Source organism: Echiichthys vipera (genome assembly GCF_963691815.1).
Source record: "Echiichthys vipera genome assembly, chromosome: 14".
NCBI lineage: Eukaryota > Metazoa > Chordata > Actinopteri > Perciformes > Trachinidae > Echiichthys > Echiichthys vipera.
The window spans coordinates 22,316,261-22,332,050 of NC_139839.1; the positions used below are offsets into that span (position 1 = coordinate 22,316,261).

Consider the following 15,790-nt stretch of genomic DNA (forward strand, 5'->3'; position numbering starts at 1 on the left):
GGTGTCCCTCCACAGCTCAGCTCTGGACAGTGTGTGTGTGTGTGTGTGTGTGTGTGAACTGTTGTGTAAGAGCACACTATCATGTCAGCTTCCTGTGGTGGTAAAGTCCTTCTTACCTCCAATCACTGAAGACGGTAATTATTAATAGACCAAGCCCAATAGGAAATAACAGGATTATTATAACTGGCTGAAATCAAATTATTCATCCCAAAAAACTCGTATAGCATATCAAAGAAATGAGACAGTAGGCTACTTACTACTTTTTTGTGAAGGCTATGTGAAAGTCCACATAGGAATTGTTGGGTCTATGTAAATCATAAATAAGTCATAGTGTGGTCTTTACCTAGTCTGTAAAGTGTGCTCAGATAACTTTTGTTATGATTTGGCACCATAAATAAAATTGAGTTGAATTGAAAAGTATCTGAGTGCATTTAACCAAGTATTTGAAGGATAGGTGAACACATTTAAGTCCATCCTAAAACAATAGTCAAGTCTGCCCCGTACAGACACTGAAAGAAAGTTTTGCTTGTGTTAATTATTCTCTGTCCTACTGCCCCTTTAGACATCCCTTCCTAATGTGCTAATGAGACTACATGAACAGTCCTCACTGTGTAGAAATATATTTCAAAGTGTATCTAAACTTAATGTGAGGCTTCGGCAGCATGACTTAGTGAAATCAAGTATCTTCATGAGCGTTTTTGTTACAAAATGTCATCTGTGGGTTACTATCTCACCACCACAGCTCAACAAACAATCAAACAAAAACAAACAGGGGAGATATACACAAAGGGAACTTCATACTAAAAACTTAATATGAAAACGACGTTTGGAGAAAGCTGTATTGCTTTTGTGAAAACGTATCACAATGCTGGTTTGCATGTTACTAATTTTTACACATATTTGATTGAGTCTAGAGATGTAAACTGTTAGTCGCAAATTAGACTGACTTGTGTGTTAGTACTTTGCTGTGTTATAAGTGCAATTTAAAGTTAAACGCCTGATTAACTTGGTATAAAGAACCCATGACATTGGCCATTAATATGAAACTGTTTTATTGAACACTGATCTTTCGTTTTCTGATGACACGCTGAGGCATGCCATTCAAACTTGGACTCCACACATCATGGTCTGACAGTCAAATAAATATGAATCAACATGAACTCCTTTGACAAGTCAGCTGGAAGTAAGACTGGAGTTGTAAAACCAGAAGCTGTCACATACGTTTAAGTGATTTGGCATCGTGGCCGCTGTGATCCCAGGGTTCAGGTGGTGTCTATTTCTATTGAGTTTGTTTTTATAGGACAGATGGAAATTCACAAATACTTACTGAACTGTATCAAACCACTGCTCTTAAAAGAGGAACTCCAAAACAGAGACATTTCGTATAAAGATGGTTCAGCACAGTCATGACCTCCATATATTTAATTTAAACTTTCTCATTTAAGTTACAGAAAAATAAAGTCACATTTAAGCAAAGAGAACGCATTTGCAGCCAAACACTAATGGGACGACTGCTGGCATCATGGCTAACTGTCACAGACACTGAAGAAGGTGGTCATCAGTCTCTTTACAATGCCAAAGGTATCGATCAAATGTGCTGCAACATTGGATTTATTCTTATTGTATTATCATACATCCAACTTTGCCGGGCTGTGTATTAAAGAACAGTGAAATTGAGCTAATACCTAACATTAGTTACATTTAACAAAGCGCTGGAGATCTTCAAGGAACTTGATATACTCGTGATGCTCGGCGGCGGTGCTCAGCTCCATCAGTTCATCAGCAAAGGTGTTGTCCACCCCCCGGTCAGCCAGGAAGTCCATCAGGTGGTCATACAGAGCCTGAAAACAGCAGCAATGAAGTGGTCACCAGTTATTTAAAATGACTCCTGTTAAACAAAGCTATCTTCAGTGTCATTAGCTATGTGAATTAAGTTCATATTCATGTGTCTTACCCAGTCCAGAGAGTCTGTGTTGAGTGTATAGCTGGTCTCCTTCCACTCAGAGTCTCCCTCAGGCTGGAAACTGACCTCACGAATGGCAAAGATGTCGCTCTCCTCTTCTCCTTCACCATGACTCATCTATAAGATGCAAATCCAGCTTTTTTTAATTAAAGTTGTGATCCGTAAGATTTTCATCTATTTAATTGTCTTTTAAGTTACTTCCTATGAAAGAGCAAGTTAACATGTGTTGCCTTTTCTGTGAGTATAACAATGTTATAATAACAGTGTCTGTGAAGACATTCCCCCTCTAGATCTAAATACGCCGCCATGTTTGTGACGTTGCTGAGAGCGGTTGGTCTGTCGGCCCAGATCGTCACTAACGCAACATATGCGATCACTTGTAATCGGAAATTGGGAACCTCAACGTCTGACTCAGGATTGTAGTAAGGGCCAAAGTGTAAAGGAACATGTGTGTGATTATGGATTTAAGAGAGTAACATATAGGGGACGGACTGGAAGTAGAGAAGTGAATGTGTGTCAAAGTTTACAAAAATAAAATAATGTTAACGCACATCGTGACCTTGAACGTGACAAGATGGAGGGCTCTAAAAGAACAGGCTTGCATGCAGCTAAAGCCCGGTTCAGACCAAAGATTTGCAACAAAACGGTTTTAAAACGTCGTAGTTGACAGTTGCAGCGGTGTGAACTGACCCGTCTGGTTGCGAATCTAACCTGCTGATTCAACTTGTCAAATCTCCAGCAGCTGGTTTTAGAACGAAACACACGTCATCTGTTTCAACAGCCAATCAATCAATCTGAGGCTCAACGAGCGTGTGAGAGAGAGATGGAAAAAAAGACGGGGAGAGAGAGACAGAAAGAGAGGGGGTCGAGCGAGCACTACAATACTTCTACAGGAAATAAAACGGTATTTTCGCCGTTTCATCACAACTAGAAATGCAGCTGTATCGAGTATCTCACTGTCTGTCATTTATATTTTTTTAATGCTACAAATATTTTCCAGCTACAAAAAAAGCCTGAAAAGTCGGCGGTTAAAACAGAAGTACAGAGAGGCGTTGCTATGGAGATGATACACTGTCTCGTCTTGTCGTATTGGTCTGAACGGGCGGGTTTCAGAACGTTGCAAGTAGTTGCGTGTTTCAACTCTACTTGTTGCGCATCTTTGGTCTGAACCGGGCTTTACTGCCAAAGAGGCTGCTGGACACAGCGCATCTCAATTCTCATGGAGTCCAACTTTAACTCAAACTGTCAGAGTTAAAGGTCAAATACACGCTGCTAATGTTGTTAATATTATGTCTGATATGTTAAAGGGATGGTTCAGATTGTTTGAAGTGTGGTTGTAAGAGGTTCTTATCCATAGCCAGTGCTTTATGCTACCTAAAGTAGATGGAGGTCAGCACCCCCGGTTTGGAGAATCAGGCAGTGTACTGCTGTGGATAGGGCTGGCAGCTATGATGAGTATTTTAGACACCTAAAAAAAGGCACATCTTACAAGAAAAACCCTCCATCAAGTGTACACTACATCTAGAATATTTTCACAGTAATTTTACCTTGCACACAGGAGTTGCTGGTCTACCGCCGCCTCGATCTTTTAGTTTGTTTTTCTTAGTTCTTAACCTTTTTAAAACACCAAAATGACTCAATTGCACAAATAAACTAACCTATCAAGGCAGCAGTAGACCAGCAACTCCCGTGTTCTAAGAGGTTAAAAGCTGCTTTTGTTAAATGGAGTGTGGTGGTTTTGAAGGGAGCATAAATGTATTCAACTGCTCCAGTTCCCAGTTGGTAAAGAGCTGTTCCACGGGAAGTTATAGCAGTGGAAATATTGTAAATGTAGCATACACTTCAACTGACATTGTTTTTTTAAGTGTCTAAAATATGTTTAGCTGCTGCCCTTGTCCACAGCAATACACTGTCAGTCTTCAAGTATGCCATCCACTGTAGCTAACACATTGACTATGGATGAGTACCTCATACAACCCCACTTCAAAACACTTGGTCTATCCCTTTAACGTCTATGTAAATGACTACGGTCTGTACTTACCTCGTCTTCAGGGAAATGGCAGTCAAACACCAGGGAATGTTTTGCAGCCTGTTTTGTTACTTCAACAACAAAGTTGGGTGTTGACACAATTTCTGGCTGTAAAGACAAACCAAATGATAATCATTATATTATTCATCTGGATCCCCATTTGCCCCTAATAAGGTAGCAACTAACTCTTCCTGGGGGTCCACACAGGTAAACATTACATCATAATGTAAAATAAATATTTGATTACAATTATAATGTTAATATTTACAGCTGTAACCAGTCATTTTGTGTTCTTAACACAGTTACCCAGGGCTAATCTGTCATGACTTCCTACATTATACAAACATACATCCTTTCAACAGGTTTGTTGGAACTCACCTCTTCTTCTGCTGACTTCTGCTGCCCCTGTTCTGCCTCTTCCTCAAAGTTGGGAGGAATGCTGTTATTGACATTGAATGTGACAGTGATTCTGTAAAAAGAGCACAGATCCGGAGCTCATTAGTGTGCTCACATGTCGGCGAGGAGTGCATCATCACCAACTGTGCCAGCCTTACTTTTCTCCAGCAACATTCCTTGTGAGTTTAGCCTCTGTGCCGTTCATCTCCATCTCCCATCCTCCAGACATTTTAGGAAGGGTTTTGCTTTTCTGGATCTTCACCTCCTCTTTGATTTCATCAGACAGAAAATCGCCAAATGCTTTGTCGCCTGTTTAAAAAGGTGTAACAGTTTATTTAATTATGACAACATTTGTGTCATGCAAAATCCACTCTTTGCCAGTTGCACTAGCTTGGATCGTAATGGCTTGCAAAGCTATGAATCTCCGGTTGGCATGCCAACAGCAAGGCTATATACCCAGGTTTCTATTTGTTTGACAGGTTTAACCCTCTTATTTAACCGTCTGACAAAATTAATGCATAACTTTTCAATGCAAGTGTTTGATCATGAGTGGCTACCACAGTGCACACAACCATAACCCTAACCTCGATTCATTCATTCATTTCAGGCCCATTTTTATTAGAATATTGTGATCATGATTCAGTCAGCGCTTTATTTAGTTGAGGTCAATGTATATAAATATTATTGTATATAATATATTCCTTTTAACCAGGATACTCAAAATGATATTCGACAAGTCAACACACACCACACAAATATATTGTTGTTTTCTATTTAACGTGATCGTTGTAGTTAATGTGGGGAGGACAGCTGAACACAGCTTTCAAGGTGAATGCTAACCGTAAACGCCATTTCTATGAGTAAAAGGCTGCAGTGTGTCAGTGTGTTTAAGGGTTTAAACGTCTTCAGAAATGAGATAGTCGCTGTTAATTCAGTGACATGCGTGAGGTCTTCTCTCGTCATGTAACGGTAGGTTAATATTGCCTGATACGCATTAAGCTAGCTTGGCTAGCATATCTGAACTTCTACATTACATGTTAACATTACCTTCTGTGTGCAGTCCTCCACATCCACACGACACGGAGGGGTTCAGCGACTTTGAGCCCAACAGTTTTGACCTGTACCCCGACGAGGCTCCGTTGTTATTCAGCATCCAGAGAGACCGGGTGAAGGGCCGAGTCGATGCCGAGCTTGGAGAGCACAGTGTCGGGCACCTGAGTGGCAGAGCTCGGGCTGTGGATGTTGTGGTGGCGGAAGAAAGACGAGCAGCGGCTCCCACCGCGCGGACAACTGACTTTAGCATGACTGTATAATATTAAGGCGTTTTAATGGCAAAATAAAGGAGTCTAACAGAACACAACCTCAGGGCCGGTAGCTCCCCGTTACTGCTGCTTCTGGAAGCTTTCGAAACACACGTGTGGAGGAGAAGGACACATTGACCTATAGTTACTATGACCTTTACCCCGGAAATAGTACTTTGGAAGAGAAATAAATAACACTAAATTATTTCCTGTCTTAAGAACATCTCATATTCGGCCATGGCTATATGAATAAACTGTTTAAACGTATAAAATAAATAATATTTATTCGAAGTTATACGTAAATGTCATGTCACAACCGTCACACCCATCGACTGTATGGTCACAGCCTATCCTACAGCGCCCCCTGTGGCTTGACATAGAAGGTGTGACTGCTGAAGACGAGAGAGGTCACAGATCTAGATAAAACCAGCATCATCACAACAAGGACAGCCTGTCTCTCATATAATCTCACATAACCGTAGCGGTTTCTAACACACAACATCTGCTAAACCATCGAATCAAAGTCCACCACACAGGATCAGTCTGTCTGTAGTGGACATGGAAACATGGAGGGAGGGGTTGCATCATACAAGTGTTTTTCAGTAATGAGATGAATCAGTTGCATCATTTAGACGTTTAGTAAATGTATCATTTGTCATCAGATCATACTATCAGACACTAAAAGAGACATCTAAAAAAAGCTGTTTAATTCATCTATGTACCACATTAAGGTTTAAATGATCTGTCTGATTTGGAAACGTGTTATTGATTGATTAAAGGCCCTGGAAACCCAATTCCACAATTTCCTTCTAAATATGTAATTTAGGAGTGTATGTACATACAACACGCATATAAAAGTTTTAACAATTAGATAACATAATAACAACGGCTGGAATTAGGAGATAATTATGCTTTCTGTTACATCTAAAACACTCCTTTACCAGACGGGACTATGGCGCTGTTACTGCGTCAAAACTAAACTCTATGTGTAGACTTGTTCTGTGAGTGACTGGATTTTTATTCAAAATTATACCAATAGTGGTTATGTAAGACTTTAACAAATCATATTAAATATAATCATAATAAACTCATCCAAGGCGTGCATTTAAGCTTACAAACATCATGTCACACAGATCTTAAATGGACTACTTTTGCTTTGTGACTGAAAAACAACAAACCTCTTTATAACATAGTCTGATAATTCTCTACCCCAGATACATTTGGTGTTTGGTATTTATGACAGTTTGAAATAGTTTGTCATTTATTCAGGTTACAGTATATATTGTACAATCCTGAGTCCAGTGTAAAAAAGACAAGAGGGGCATCCATCCTATCCCTAAACATGGTGTAATTTACATTCTACAAAATACGAAAGACCTGAGGGATCAGATCGTTAACTAGAACCTCCATGCATTGCATACATATGTTGTCAGCATACATCTGTGGTTAGTCTGTGTAGGGGCTTAGGAACATACAACAGCAAAGAGTAGAACCTGGAGAATAAGGCATGCTACTTCTCCTGATGTATTTTGAGAACTGGCGATACAATCATGGATGTGGGGGGGAAGGGCATGCGGGCTGACAAGAAGTGCTGCATGTACAGCAATTATAAAAGTCATGTCACTGTGACATGTACAAACCTCATATTCTGACTCTAACTTTGGTGATTTTCATATTTTCTTGTATTTACACGACCTCATAGATTAAGACAAATCTACTGTCCTTGCATATATAAAACCATTTAAGACCACTTTGTATTAACCCAAAACTACAGGGTGGAAAAGCTTAAGACAAGACTGCTTTGCTTAGCTTCTGAGAAGCTAACCTAACGATGACAGTTAAATCCTTCTTATTCTTCAAAATTACACTAAAAAGAACCACGAGCCAGTCTTCTTTAAATTTCTGAATCTCAATGGGTAGGTAGCTTAACAATTAAGTACAATATTTTGTGAGATTAACATATGGAGAGTAGCATTCTACGGAGTCTGATTTGATTTTGAACAAAGACGAGAGACAAATCATATCAGACGATGCTTATTGAAGAACCGCTCCTGTGAGGTTATCGGTGCTGTTAAAACGCATGCAAATGTTGAAAGAAGTGACGAATGACACCTCAAAATGAATAAATGTTTAGCTGGTAAACAGGAGGCCAAATCGCAAGATGAAATACTACCAGGCAGAAGAAACGCAGTTTATAAAATCTGAATTACAGTCTTACAGGAAGTCAAAGTTGTGAGGCCTCAATATGCAGATTTCTGCTGCAGTGACATGTGCCAAATGCTTGTCAACTGAGAGGTAGTGAAATCCAGAGAAGTTTACTACACACTTGTGTGAAATCAACAAGTGTCTTTATCCAATTTCATCTTTGTGACGAGAATACACTTTCCAGTTTTATTGTCACTGAGGGATTTGAGGAAGGTGTCCTCGCAGAGATTTCCTTCAGACCTGTTTCTCTGTTGGTTAGCTCTTGGCGGGGTGAAGTTTGCGGCCAAAGTACTCTGGTGCTGCATCCAGAAGCCAGTCGGCATCCACCAGACACAGGTCTCTCATGTAGCAGCGGGATGTGTGCAGCAGCTCATTGAAGACCACGTAGGCTGGCTTGGCCTGGAATAGGACGGAGGAGGGGTGGATGGACACAGGCTGGTGGGTGTCCAGAGCTAGGTAGCTGCCGTCAAGTTGCAGCTCCGCAGCGTTGACGAACATCCCGTGGGCAAGGCAGCGGCGAACATTTCCTGTGTCTGCCCCGCATGACTCCATTTTCAAATTGAGCTGTAAAATCAACAAGCAGAACGGGACGTGTCAGCCCAAAATGGTGATTTACGGGCAGTGAGTCTGTTGCGGTGTTTAGTTATCAATGAGGTCAAGTGGGCTACTGTGGACGCAGCAGTCTATTACACATTCCGAATTAATAAATAATGTTACTCCATAGCCTAAAACATCCAGTTGATGGAATGAGATAATAGCATTCAAAAAGTGTTATTCACATCTATATATAGATTTTGATAGTTGCTAGAGATTTGAATTATAGCCTGTTTTACTTTGATTTTCCTGTTTTAGTCATAGCAATGTGGGCAATGTGTTCAGATGAACGGTGTTTAGCCTGTGTCAGTGGCTAAAGTCCCCGCGGAACAGAGCATCGGAAATCTGCTGAAAGCCATAGAATGGCGCGTAACGTGTTGTTTTGCGTCATCGCGCTCTGCTGAATCTCCACTGCTCCGTCCCTCTGGGACTTCCGCCACTGAGACAGGCCAAACACCGTTCATCTGAACCTAATAAGAAAGTGTTTCATTAATCGTTACCAAGGTACATGTTAAAGTAAATTTTTGTTTCAGGTGGTAATGGTTAGGGTCTATCATGACACGTCAGTTGGTTTGTTACACAGAAGCCGCCATTGGAAACTGTTTGGAAAAGGGCAGGCTCATTCAAAAACATACCTGGCAGATGATTGAATGATACATCTGTCTATCAAACACTTGCCAAAGCCAGTTAGGAGAAGAGCAAAAACATCTGTTTCATCGAGAAAGGCCCTCAGTGCCGTTCTTTGCTCTAAATACGCTAACCTTCTTAGGAGCAGCCATTGTTGATGGATTTGTGTGATTCTGTGATTCTCACGTGATCTCATGATATCCAAGGATTCCATCTGCCGTGCAAGGTAAATATTTTCTGGTGGCTTCACAGAACATTGACAAACACAGTATTACTAAGGATTTTCACCTTAAGGCAGATATCTTTGAGCTGCGCCTGGACCTCTTTCACCAGACCCATGTTCCTGCTGTTGACAAAGTTCTCCCGACACCACTCCTTTAACAGTAGACATTAGACCGGATTATAGCTCAGTAACACAATTAGATTTCTGGATTTTGCTTAGTCACGTCCATTTTCTTCCCCTCCTCATCCAGTTCTACTCACCTTATTACCACTGACTTTCTTGAATGCTCTGTAAATGTTGAGCAGTGTCATGTGGTCTCCTTCACTGGAGGAGAACTTCTTGCGTGCAGCTAGCACCTCGTCCCGCCGGGCAGGAGGGTTGTACAGCACGGTGTCCACTGATAGCAGAGATACAATACTCAAAATCTCCTCAGAACAGGAGTAGTCAGGAGACACCAGGATGGTCTGGGAGACGGAGCAAACAAGGCAGGGAAACGTTACATAGATAGGTAGATATATAGAGGATTACTTTATTCATCCCTGAAGGGAAATTATCTTGTTGCAGCAATCTGGTACAACTGAATATGATACAATACAATATAATATAATACAATTAAGATAAAATAAAAATGTCTGGGTATAAGAAATAAGTAGAAACACAATCACACTATATCTGGGTCACTTTCTGTAGACATCCCACAACACAAACAGCGTGCAATGCTATGCCTTTGCCAGCATCTTTTACCTTGGCATATCGAGGCTCCAGAGGGAAACTTGCCATCTTCTTTCCCAGAGCAGTGAGGAACACCTGCCCCTCCTTCTTCTCTACAGCCCCCAGCAGCTCTAAATGCTCCACAGCAGAGCGAACGGCCTCTGGGATAAGCACAACAGACATTACTGCGACCTACTGACCCTCCTGGATGACTACAGGTGATTCAGGAGATCAATGGCATCTCACCTGGAGAGGGCTTGGACATGAAATCAAAATTCATCACATCTGGAATCCCCAGAGCCATGAGCTGCAGCATCACACTGGCTAGGTTACACCTGCAGTACACACACACACACACAACAGGAGAACAGACCATTCAATCACACTGACCTAAATAACTCCACATGTGGGACAAACTCCTGCAGATCAGCACACACTGAGCTTCATTATCTGTATGAAAGAGTACCTCTGGATCTCAGGCACAGTCATAGGGATGAGGTTGTCGAACTCCGGCTCAGTGTAGAGGCGATAACAGGAGCCCGAGTCCTCCCTGCCAGCTCGACCTGCTCGCTGCCACGCCTGGGCTTTAGAAACCCGCTGCACTGCCAGCACCTCCAGCCCGCTGTCTGAGAGCCACACAGCAAATGTGCAATGAGATCAGAGCAAAATAGAACAACAGGAACACAATATTGAGCACTGTAAAAAAAAAAATCATTTTAACGGTCAAAACTGTTATTAGCGTTAAACGTTAATGTACTGGCATGTGACTGATATATTATTATATGCAATCTTCAAGATTAGAATGTTAATACTTTATTATTTTACAGTTATCATTACTTAGGTAGTCCAATCGAGTGGTTCACAACCTAGCTGTCGACCCCACCAAAGGGTCACAAGGTAAATCTGAGCAGTTGTGAGACCATTGATGAGTTTGGAAAGAGGAAAAAAGTGGAGTAGTGAAGTATCTGACATTATATACCTTTGTAGGCTTTAAACAGATATTTAAAATAAACCACCTGAGAAGTCTGAAAGGGAATTCATGTCAACTCAGACATCTGAAATACATACACTGCATTACTTAAAGGAGTAACAAGCCTCGCAGTTGGAAATCAATGGTTTAATCTTTAATGAAGCATTTCATTTTATAGGCTTATCATGTGCTTTTCTTAAGCATTGAATATTTTTATAATATTGCCTTTAATTACTTTTCTACATGATTGTTGTTTGTCTGATATTACTTCTTATTTTATGTTTTGTATATTTTTATTATTTTTATTATGAACTTGTTTGATTACAAGTATCATCTTATTTGATCTTTTTAGGATTTTATTATTGTATTGTTTTGACCTTTTGGGGTTTTCTGTCTTAATACCTGTGTTATTGATTTGTTTTTGTTTTTTTGTAAAGCATTTAGGGCTGCATTCTATGTTTGAAAGGGTGCTATATAAATAAAGTTTTATTATTATTATTAACAACAATAAGAAAAAATCTTAATCAGGAAAGTAACTAGCCACTAAAACAGACAATATTTCCATCTGAAGTGCAGTAGAGTAGAAATAAAAAATGTAACATTAAATGGAAATTGTACTTATATACAGTACTTGGTTGCCTCTTTTTTGTGATTAATGAAGGCACTAGTCCTGATTAGGTGTTTCATGATTCAGTAGAAAGCTGTGTTAAAAGTGAATGCTGATGTGAGAATGTGTGTAAAGACTGAATCATCTCACCAGGATTGAAACGCTTGGCCTTCACCATCCCTGTGTCTATGACAAATTTGATCCCAGAGATTGTAACGGACGTCTCTGCAATGTTGGTTGAGAGGATGACCTTCCTACATCCCTGAAAATGGTAGAAAGGACAATATTCTGGATGAGGTGAAAGCACATAATATAGATAAAAACTACACTACTATACGTATAGCTTAAGAAGGATAACAAACATGGCACTATTATGTGACACATTTGTCTTTAAAGTACAATGCTAGACATGTTTTACACACAAAATATTCTGTCTGAAAACAAACACAAACATGTCCCTCTGTCTACACTACTCTGTCTCTCCTGCGTGTTCACTGTTGCCTTTACCTTGGGAGCTGGCTGGAAGACCCTGAGCTGCTGTACTGGGGGCAGCGATGCGTACAGAGGGATGACTACCATTGGACCACAACTGTCGGGCAGATGCTTGGCAATGTCCCGACACGTCCTCGCCAGGGCCTCGATCTCCTCCTGGCCCGTCATGAAGACTAAGATATCGTGGGATGGAGGTGCTTCCTGTGCACAGACAACAAGACTGTGTTCTGTTCCAGTGTCAAGAAGAATCATGGCAGTATATGAACTAAGCCAGGAAAGCGCTTTACTCACAGGTTTGTCTTTTTAATAATGCTAAAGGAAACAGAGTTGACGGTTTTGGCTTTGACTTTATACGACTGATGATTACACATGAATGACTAAATGAGGAAAAAATGTCAGGGTCCCTTATACTCAATGGCAATAAAAAAATTCAACACACAAGAAGTAAGACTTCACTAAACCAGTACTATTATTAAAAGAAAGTTCTCTCTCCACAAATATTAGTCTACTAGGGATGCCACGGTGAGGAAATATTCCCACCTGTTATTTATTCTTGACAACGCCAGCGATACTAATTACACCACAAATGCACAGTCAGCTGTGTCTAGCCTCTCCGGCTTTCTGGTGGAGCTTTTGCTGTGCATGTGGCAGCCACCAGGTTGGGACAGGAGAACCAAGAAACACTTCCTGCTCCACTTCAGCGCCCATGTTAACTATACTGTGCACTCTGATACCCATAGTACCATATGATTTAGTGTGGCCCAATACATAGTGTGTCAAATGCAGTATGAAATGCTTTTGTGGCTATTCACGGGCAACACCGAATACCGCGGCAAGCCTAAAGTCTACCTGATGGATCTGGAAGATGGAGACGAGTGCAGCCTGCAGGTAGTCTGACTGGGGCTGCTTGGTGTAGAAGATCTGAATGGGATGCTGCCTGCCCTCAAGGTACAGTACAGGTGACTTGTTGAAGTACTCGGAGAACAAATCCACATCCATCGTGGCTGACATCACTATGACCTGTGCAGATTACACAAAACAAAGAGTTGGGATTGGGGTTAATACAACGAAAGGTTAAGACAGATCAACACAGGAGAGGCAGAAAAAGAGCCCGTAGAAGCTTTATATCTCATGAGCACACGCAGTGAAGGGCGTAGCACTGTGTAAAAAAATATTACTCAGGTCCTACCTTCAGGGGAATCTTGTTAAGTTCACGGCGCCTGCGTTGAGCGGTCTTAACCACGCCGAACAGCACATCCGTGTGCACGGTGCGCTCGTGGGCTTCGTCCAGGACCACCACAGTGTAGCGCAGCAGCAAGGGGTCTCCGATGGCTTCACGCAGGAGCATGCCATCTGTCATGAACTTCAGCTTTGTCTCAGAGGAGGTGACATCCTCAAAGCGCACTGTGTAACCAACCTGAAAAGAAGTTTGCGGATCAACCATAAACAGCCTGTTAAGCAGAACTAAAGAAGTACTCATACTACTTAACCTATTCAGGAAAGGAAGGAAGGAAATGCTTTCACAATGACTGGCCGGCATTACAGCCAGACAGTTTTTGGGTTGTTTACATAAAAATCCCCAAAGCACACCTTGAAGCCTATATTGTAAATATCAGACTATTTGGGACACCTGTCTGATGTGCATACCAGCTTCCCAAGCTGAGTCCTCTTCTCCTCCGCCACCCTTCCTGCCAGTGAGATTGCAGCAACTCGACGGGGCTGAGTGATGGCGATGATGCCCTGTCGTCCGATGCCGGCCTCATACAGGTACTGGGGGATCTGAGTAGTTTTCCCAGAGCCAGTCTCCCCTGGTGTGTGAGAGAGAATGGGTCAAGTTAGACAGAATTCAGGTGCTCCACTAGAAATCTGTCGAGTAGAAAGGACATCTTCTGAGCACAATGTTTTTATATGATCATGTCATATGTATGAAATTGTCATTATTTATTATTTGCTTAATTTAAGTAATGTAGTGTTGGTGGTGATGTTGATTTGGTATGGCGTTATAAGCAGTGGCAGCAAGTGTCGCTGTACCTATCAGGATAGCATTGTGAAGCTGTACCTATCAGGATAGCACTGTGAGGCTGTGCCTATCAGGATAGCATTGTGAGGCTGTGCCTATCAGGATAGCACTGTGAGGCTGTGCCTATCAGGATAGCATTGTGAGGCTGTACCTATCAGGATAGCATTGTGAGGCTGTGCCTATCAGGATAGCACTGTGAAGCTGTACCTATCAGGATAGCATTGTGAGGCTGTACCTATCAGGATAGCACTGTGAGGCTGTACCTATCAGGATAGCATTGTGAGGCTGTACCTATCAGGATAGCACTGTGAGGCTGTACCTATCAGGATAGCATTGTGAGGCTGTACCTATCAGGATAGCACTGTGAGGCTGTACCTATCAGGATAGCATTGTGAGGCTGTACCTATCAGGATAGCACTGTGAGGCTGTACCTATCAGGATAGCATTGTTAGGCTGTACCTATCAGGATAGCATTGTGAGGCTGTACCTATCAGGATAGCATTGTGTAGCTGTACCTATCAGGATAGCATTGTGAAGCTGTACCTATCAGGATAGCATTTTGAGGCTGTGCCTATCAGGATAGCATTGTGAGGCTGTACCTATCAGGATAGCATTGTGAGGCTGTACCTATCAGGATAGCATTGTGAGGCTGTACCTATCAGGATAGCATTGTGAAGCTGTACCTATCAGGATAGCATTGTGAGGCTGTACCTATCAGGATAGCATTGTGAAGCTGTACCTATCAGGATAGCACTGTGAGGCTGTACCTATCAGGATAGCACTGTGAAGCTGTACCTATCAGGATAGCACTGTGAGGCTGTACCTATCAGGATAGCACTGTGAAGCTGTACCTATCAGGATAGCATTGTGAAGCTGTACCTATCAGGATAGCATTGTGAGGCTGTACCTATCAGGATAGCATTGTGAGGCTGTACCTATCAGGATAGCATTGTGAGGCTGTACCTATCAGGATAGCATTGTGAGGCTGTACCTATCAGGATAGCATTGTGAGGCTGTACCTATCAGGATAGCATTGTGTAGCTGTACCTATCAGGATAGCATTGTGAGGCTGTACCTATCAGGATAGCATTGTGAGGCTGTACCTATCAGGATAGCATTGTGAGGCTGTACCTATCAGGATAGCATTGTGAGGCTGTACCTATCAGGATAGCATTGTGAGGCTGTACCTATCAGGATAGCATTGTGAGGCTGTACCTATCAGGATAGCATTGTGAGGCTGTACCTATCAGGATAGCATTGTGAGGCTGTACCTATCAGGATAGCATTGTGAGGCTGTACCTATCAGGATAGCATTGTGAAGCTGTACCTATCAGGATAGCATTGTGAGGCTGTACCTATCAGGATAGCATTGTGAAGCTGTCTCAGCTGGTTCAGTAGCTGAGGCTTCGCCTGGTGGATGGGAAGCTGTTTCCTCTGGACCTCTAGTGGAGTGGTTACATGTCCCTTTCTAGGCAGCAGCATTCCAGGTTTATTCCTATCGAGACGGAAAAAAACAGACCCCGGCTTGAATTTTTTAGCCGGAGGAGGGTCGGGGTCGTTGGGCATGGTCTGGAAAAAGTCACCCTGGTGGAGAAACCTTAGTAGACTTTTCTTGAGATTTTTGTAGCGTCAAAAACAAACAAAAAGGGATT

At 41.9% G+C, this 15,790-nt stretch overlaps 2 protein-coding genes across 2 annotated transcripts; both read right to left on the reverse strand.

Annotated features, from left to right (window-relative positions):
- Nucleotides 1-1,093: 1,093 nt before the first annotated feature.
- c1qbp (complement component 1, q subcomponent binding protein) lies at nt 1,094-5,796 on the reverse strand. The gene is made up of 6 exons (XM_083926385.1): nt 5,436-5,796; nt 4,547-4,697; nt 4,371-4,461; nt 4,005-4,100; nt 1,955-2,080; nt 1,094-1,841 (listed from the first exon to the last, which is right to left on the reverse strand). Exons 1-6 carry the CDS (start codon nt 5,689-5,691, stop codon nt 1,692-1,694), a joined length of 870 nt encoding a protein of 289 aa, XP_083782511.1. The 5' UTR covers nt 5,692-5,796; the 3' UTR covers nt 1,094-1,691.
- A 1,061-nt stretch (nt 5,797-6,857) lies between these two features.
- Nucleotides 6,858-15,790, reverse strand: dhx33 (DEAH (Asp-Glu-Ala-His) box polypeptide 33). Its single transcript, XM_083927614.1, has 12 exons — nt 15,494-15,790; nt 13,766-13,926; nt 13,308-13,535; nt 12,968-13,138; nt 12,134-12,319; nt 11,777-11,888; nt 10,516-10,675; nt 10,296-10,384; nt 10,083-10,210; nt 9,599-9,802; nt 9,404-9,490; nt 6,858-8,458 (listed from the first exon to the last, which is right to left on the reverse strand). The coding sequence occupies exons 1-12, from the start codon at nt 15,702-15,704 to the stop codon at nt 8,150-8,152; spliced, it is 2,046 nt and encodes a 681-aa protein (XP_083783740.1). The 5' UTR covers nt 15,705-15,790; the 3' UTR covers nt 6,858-8,149.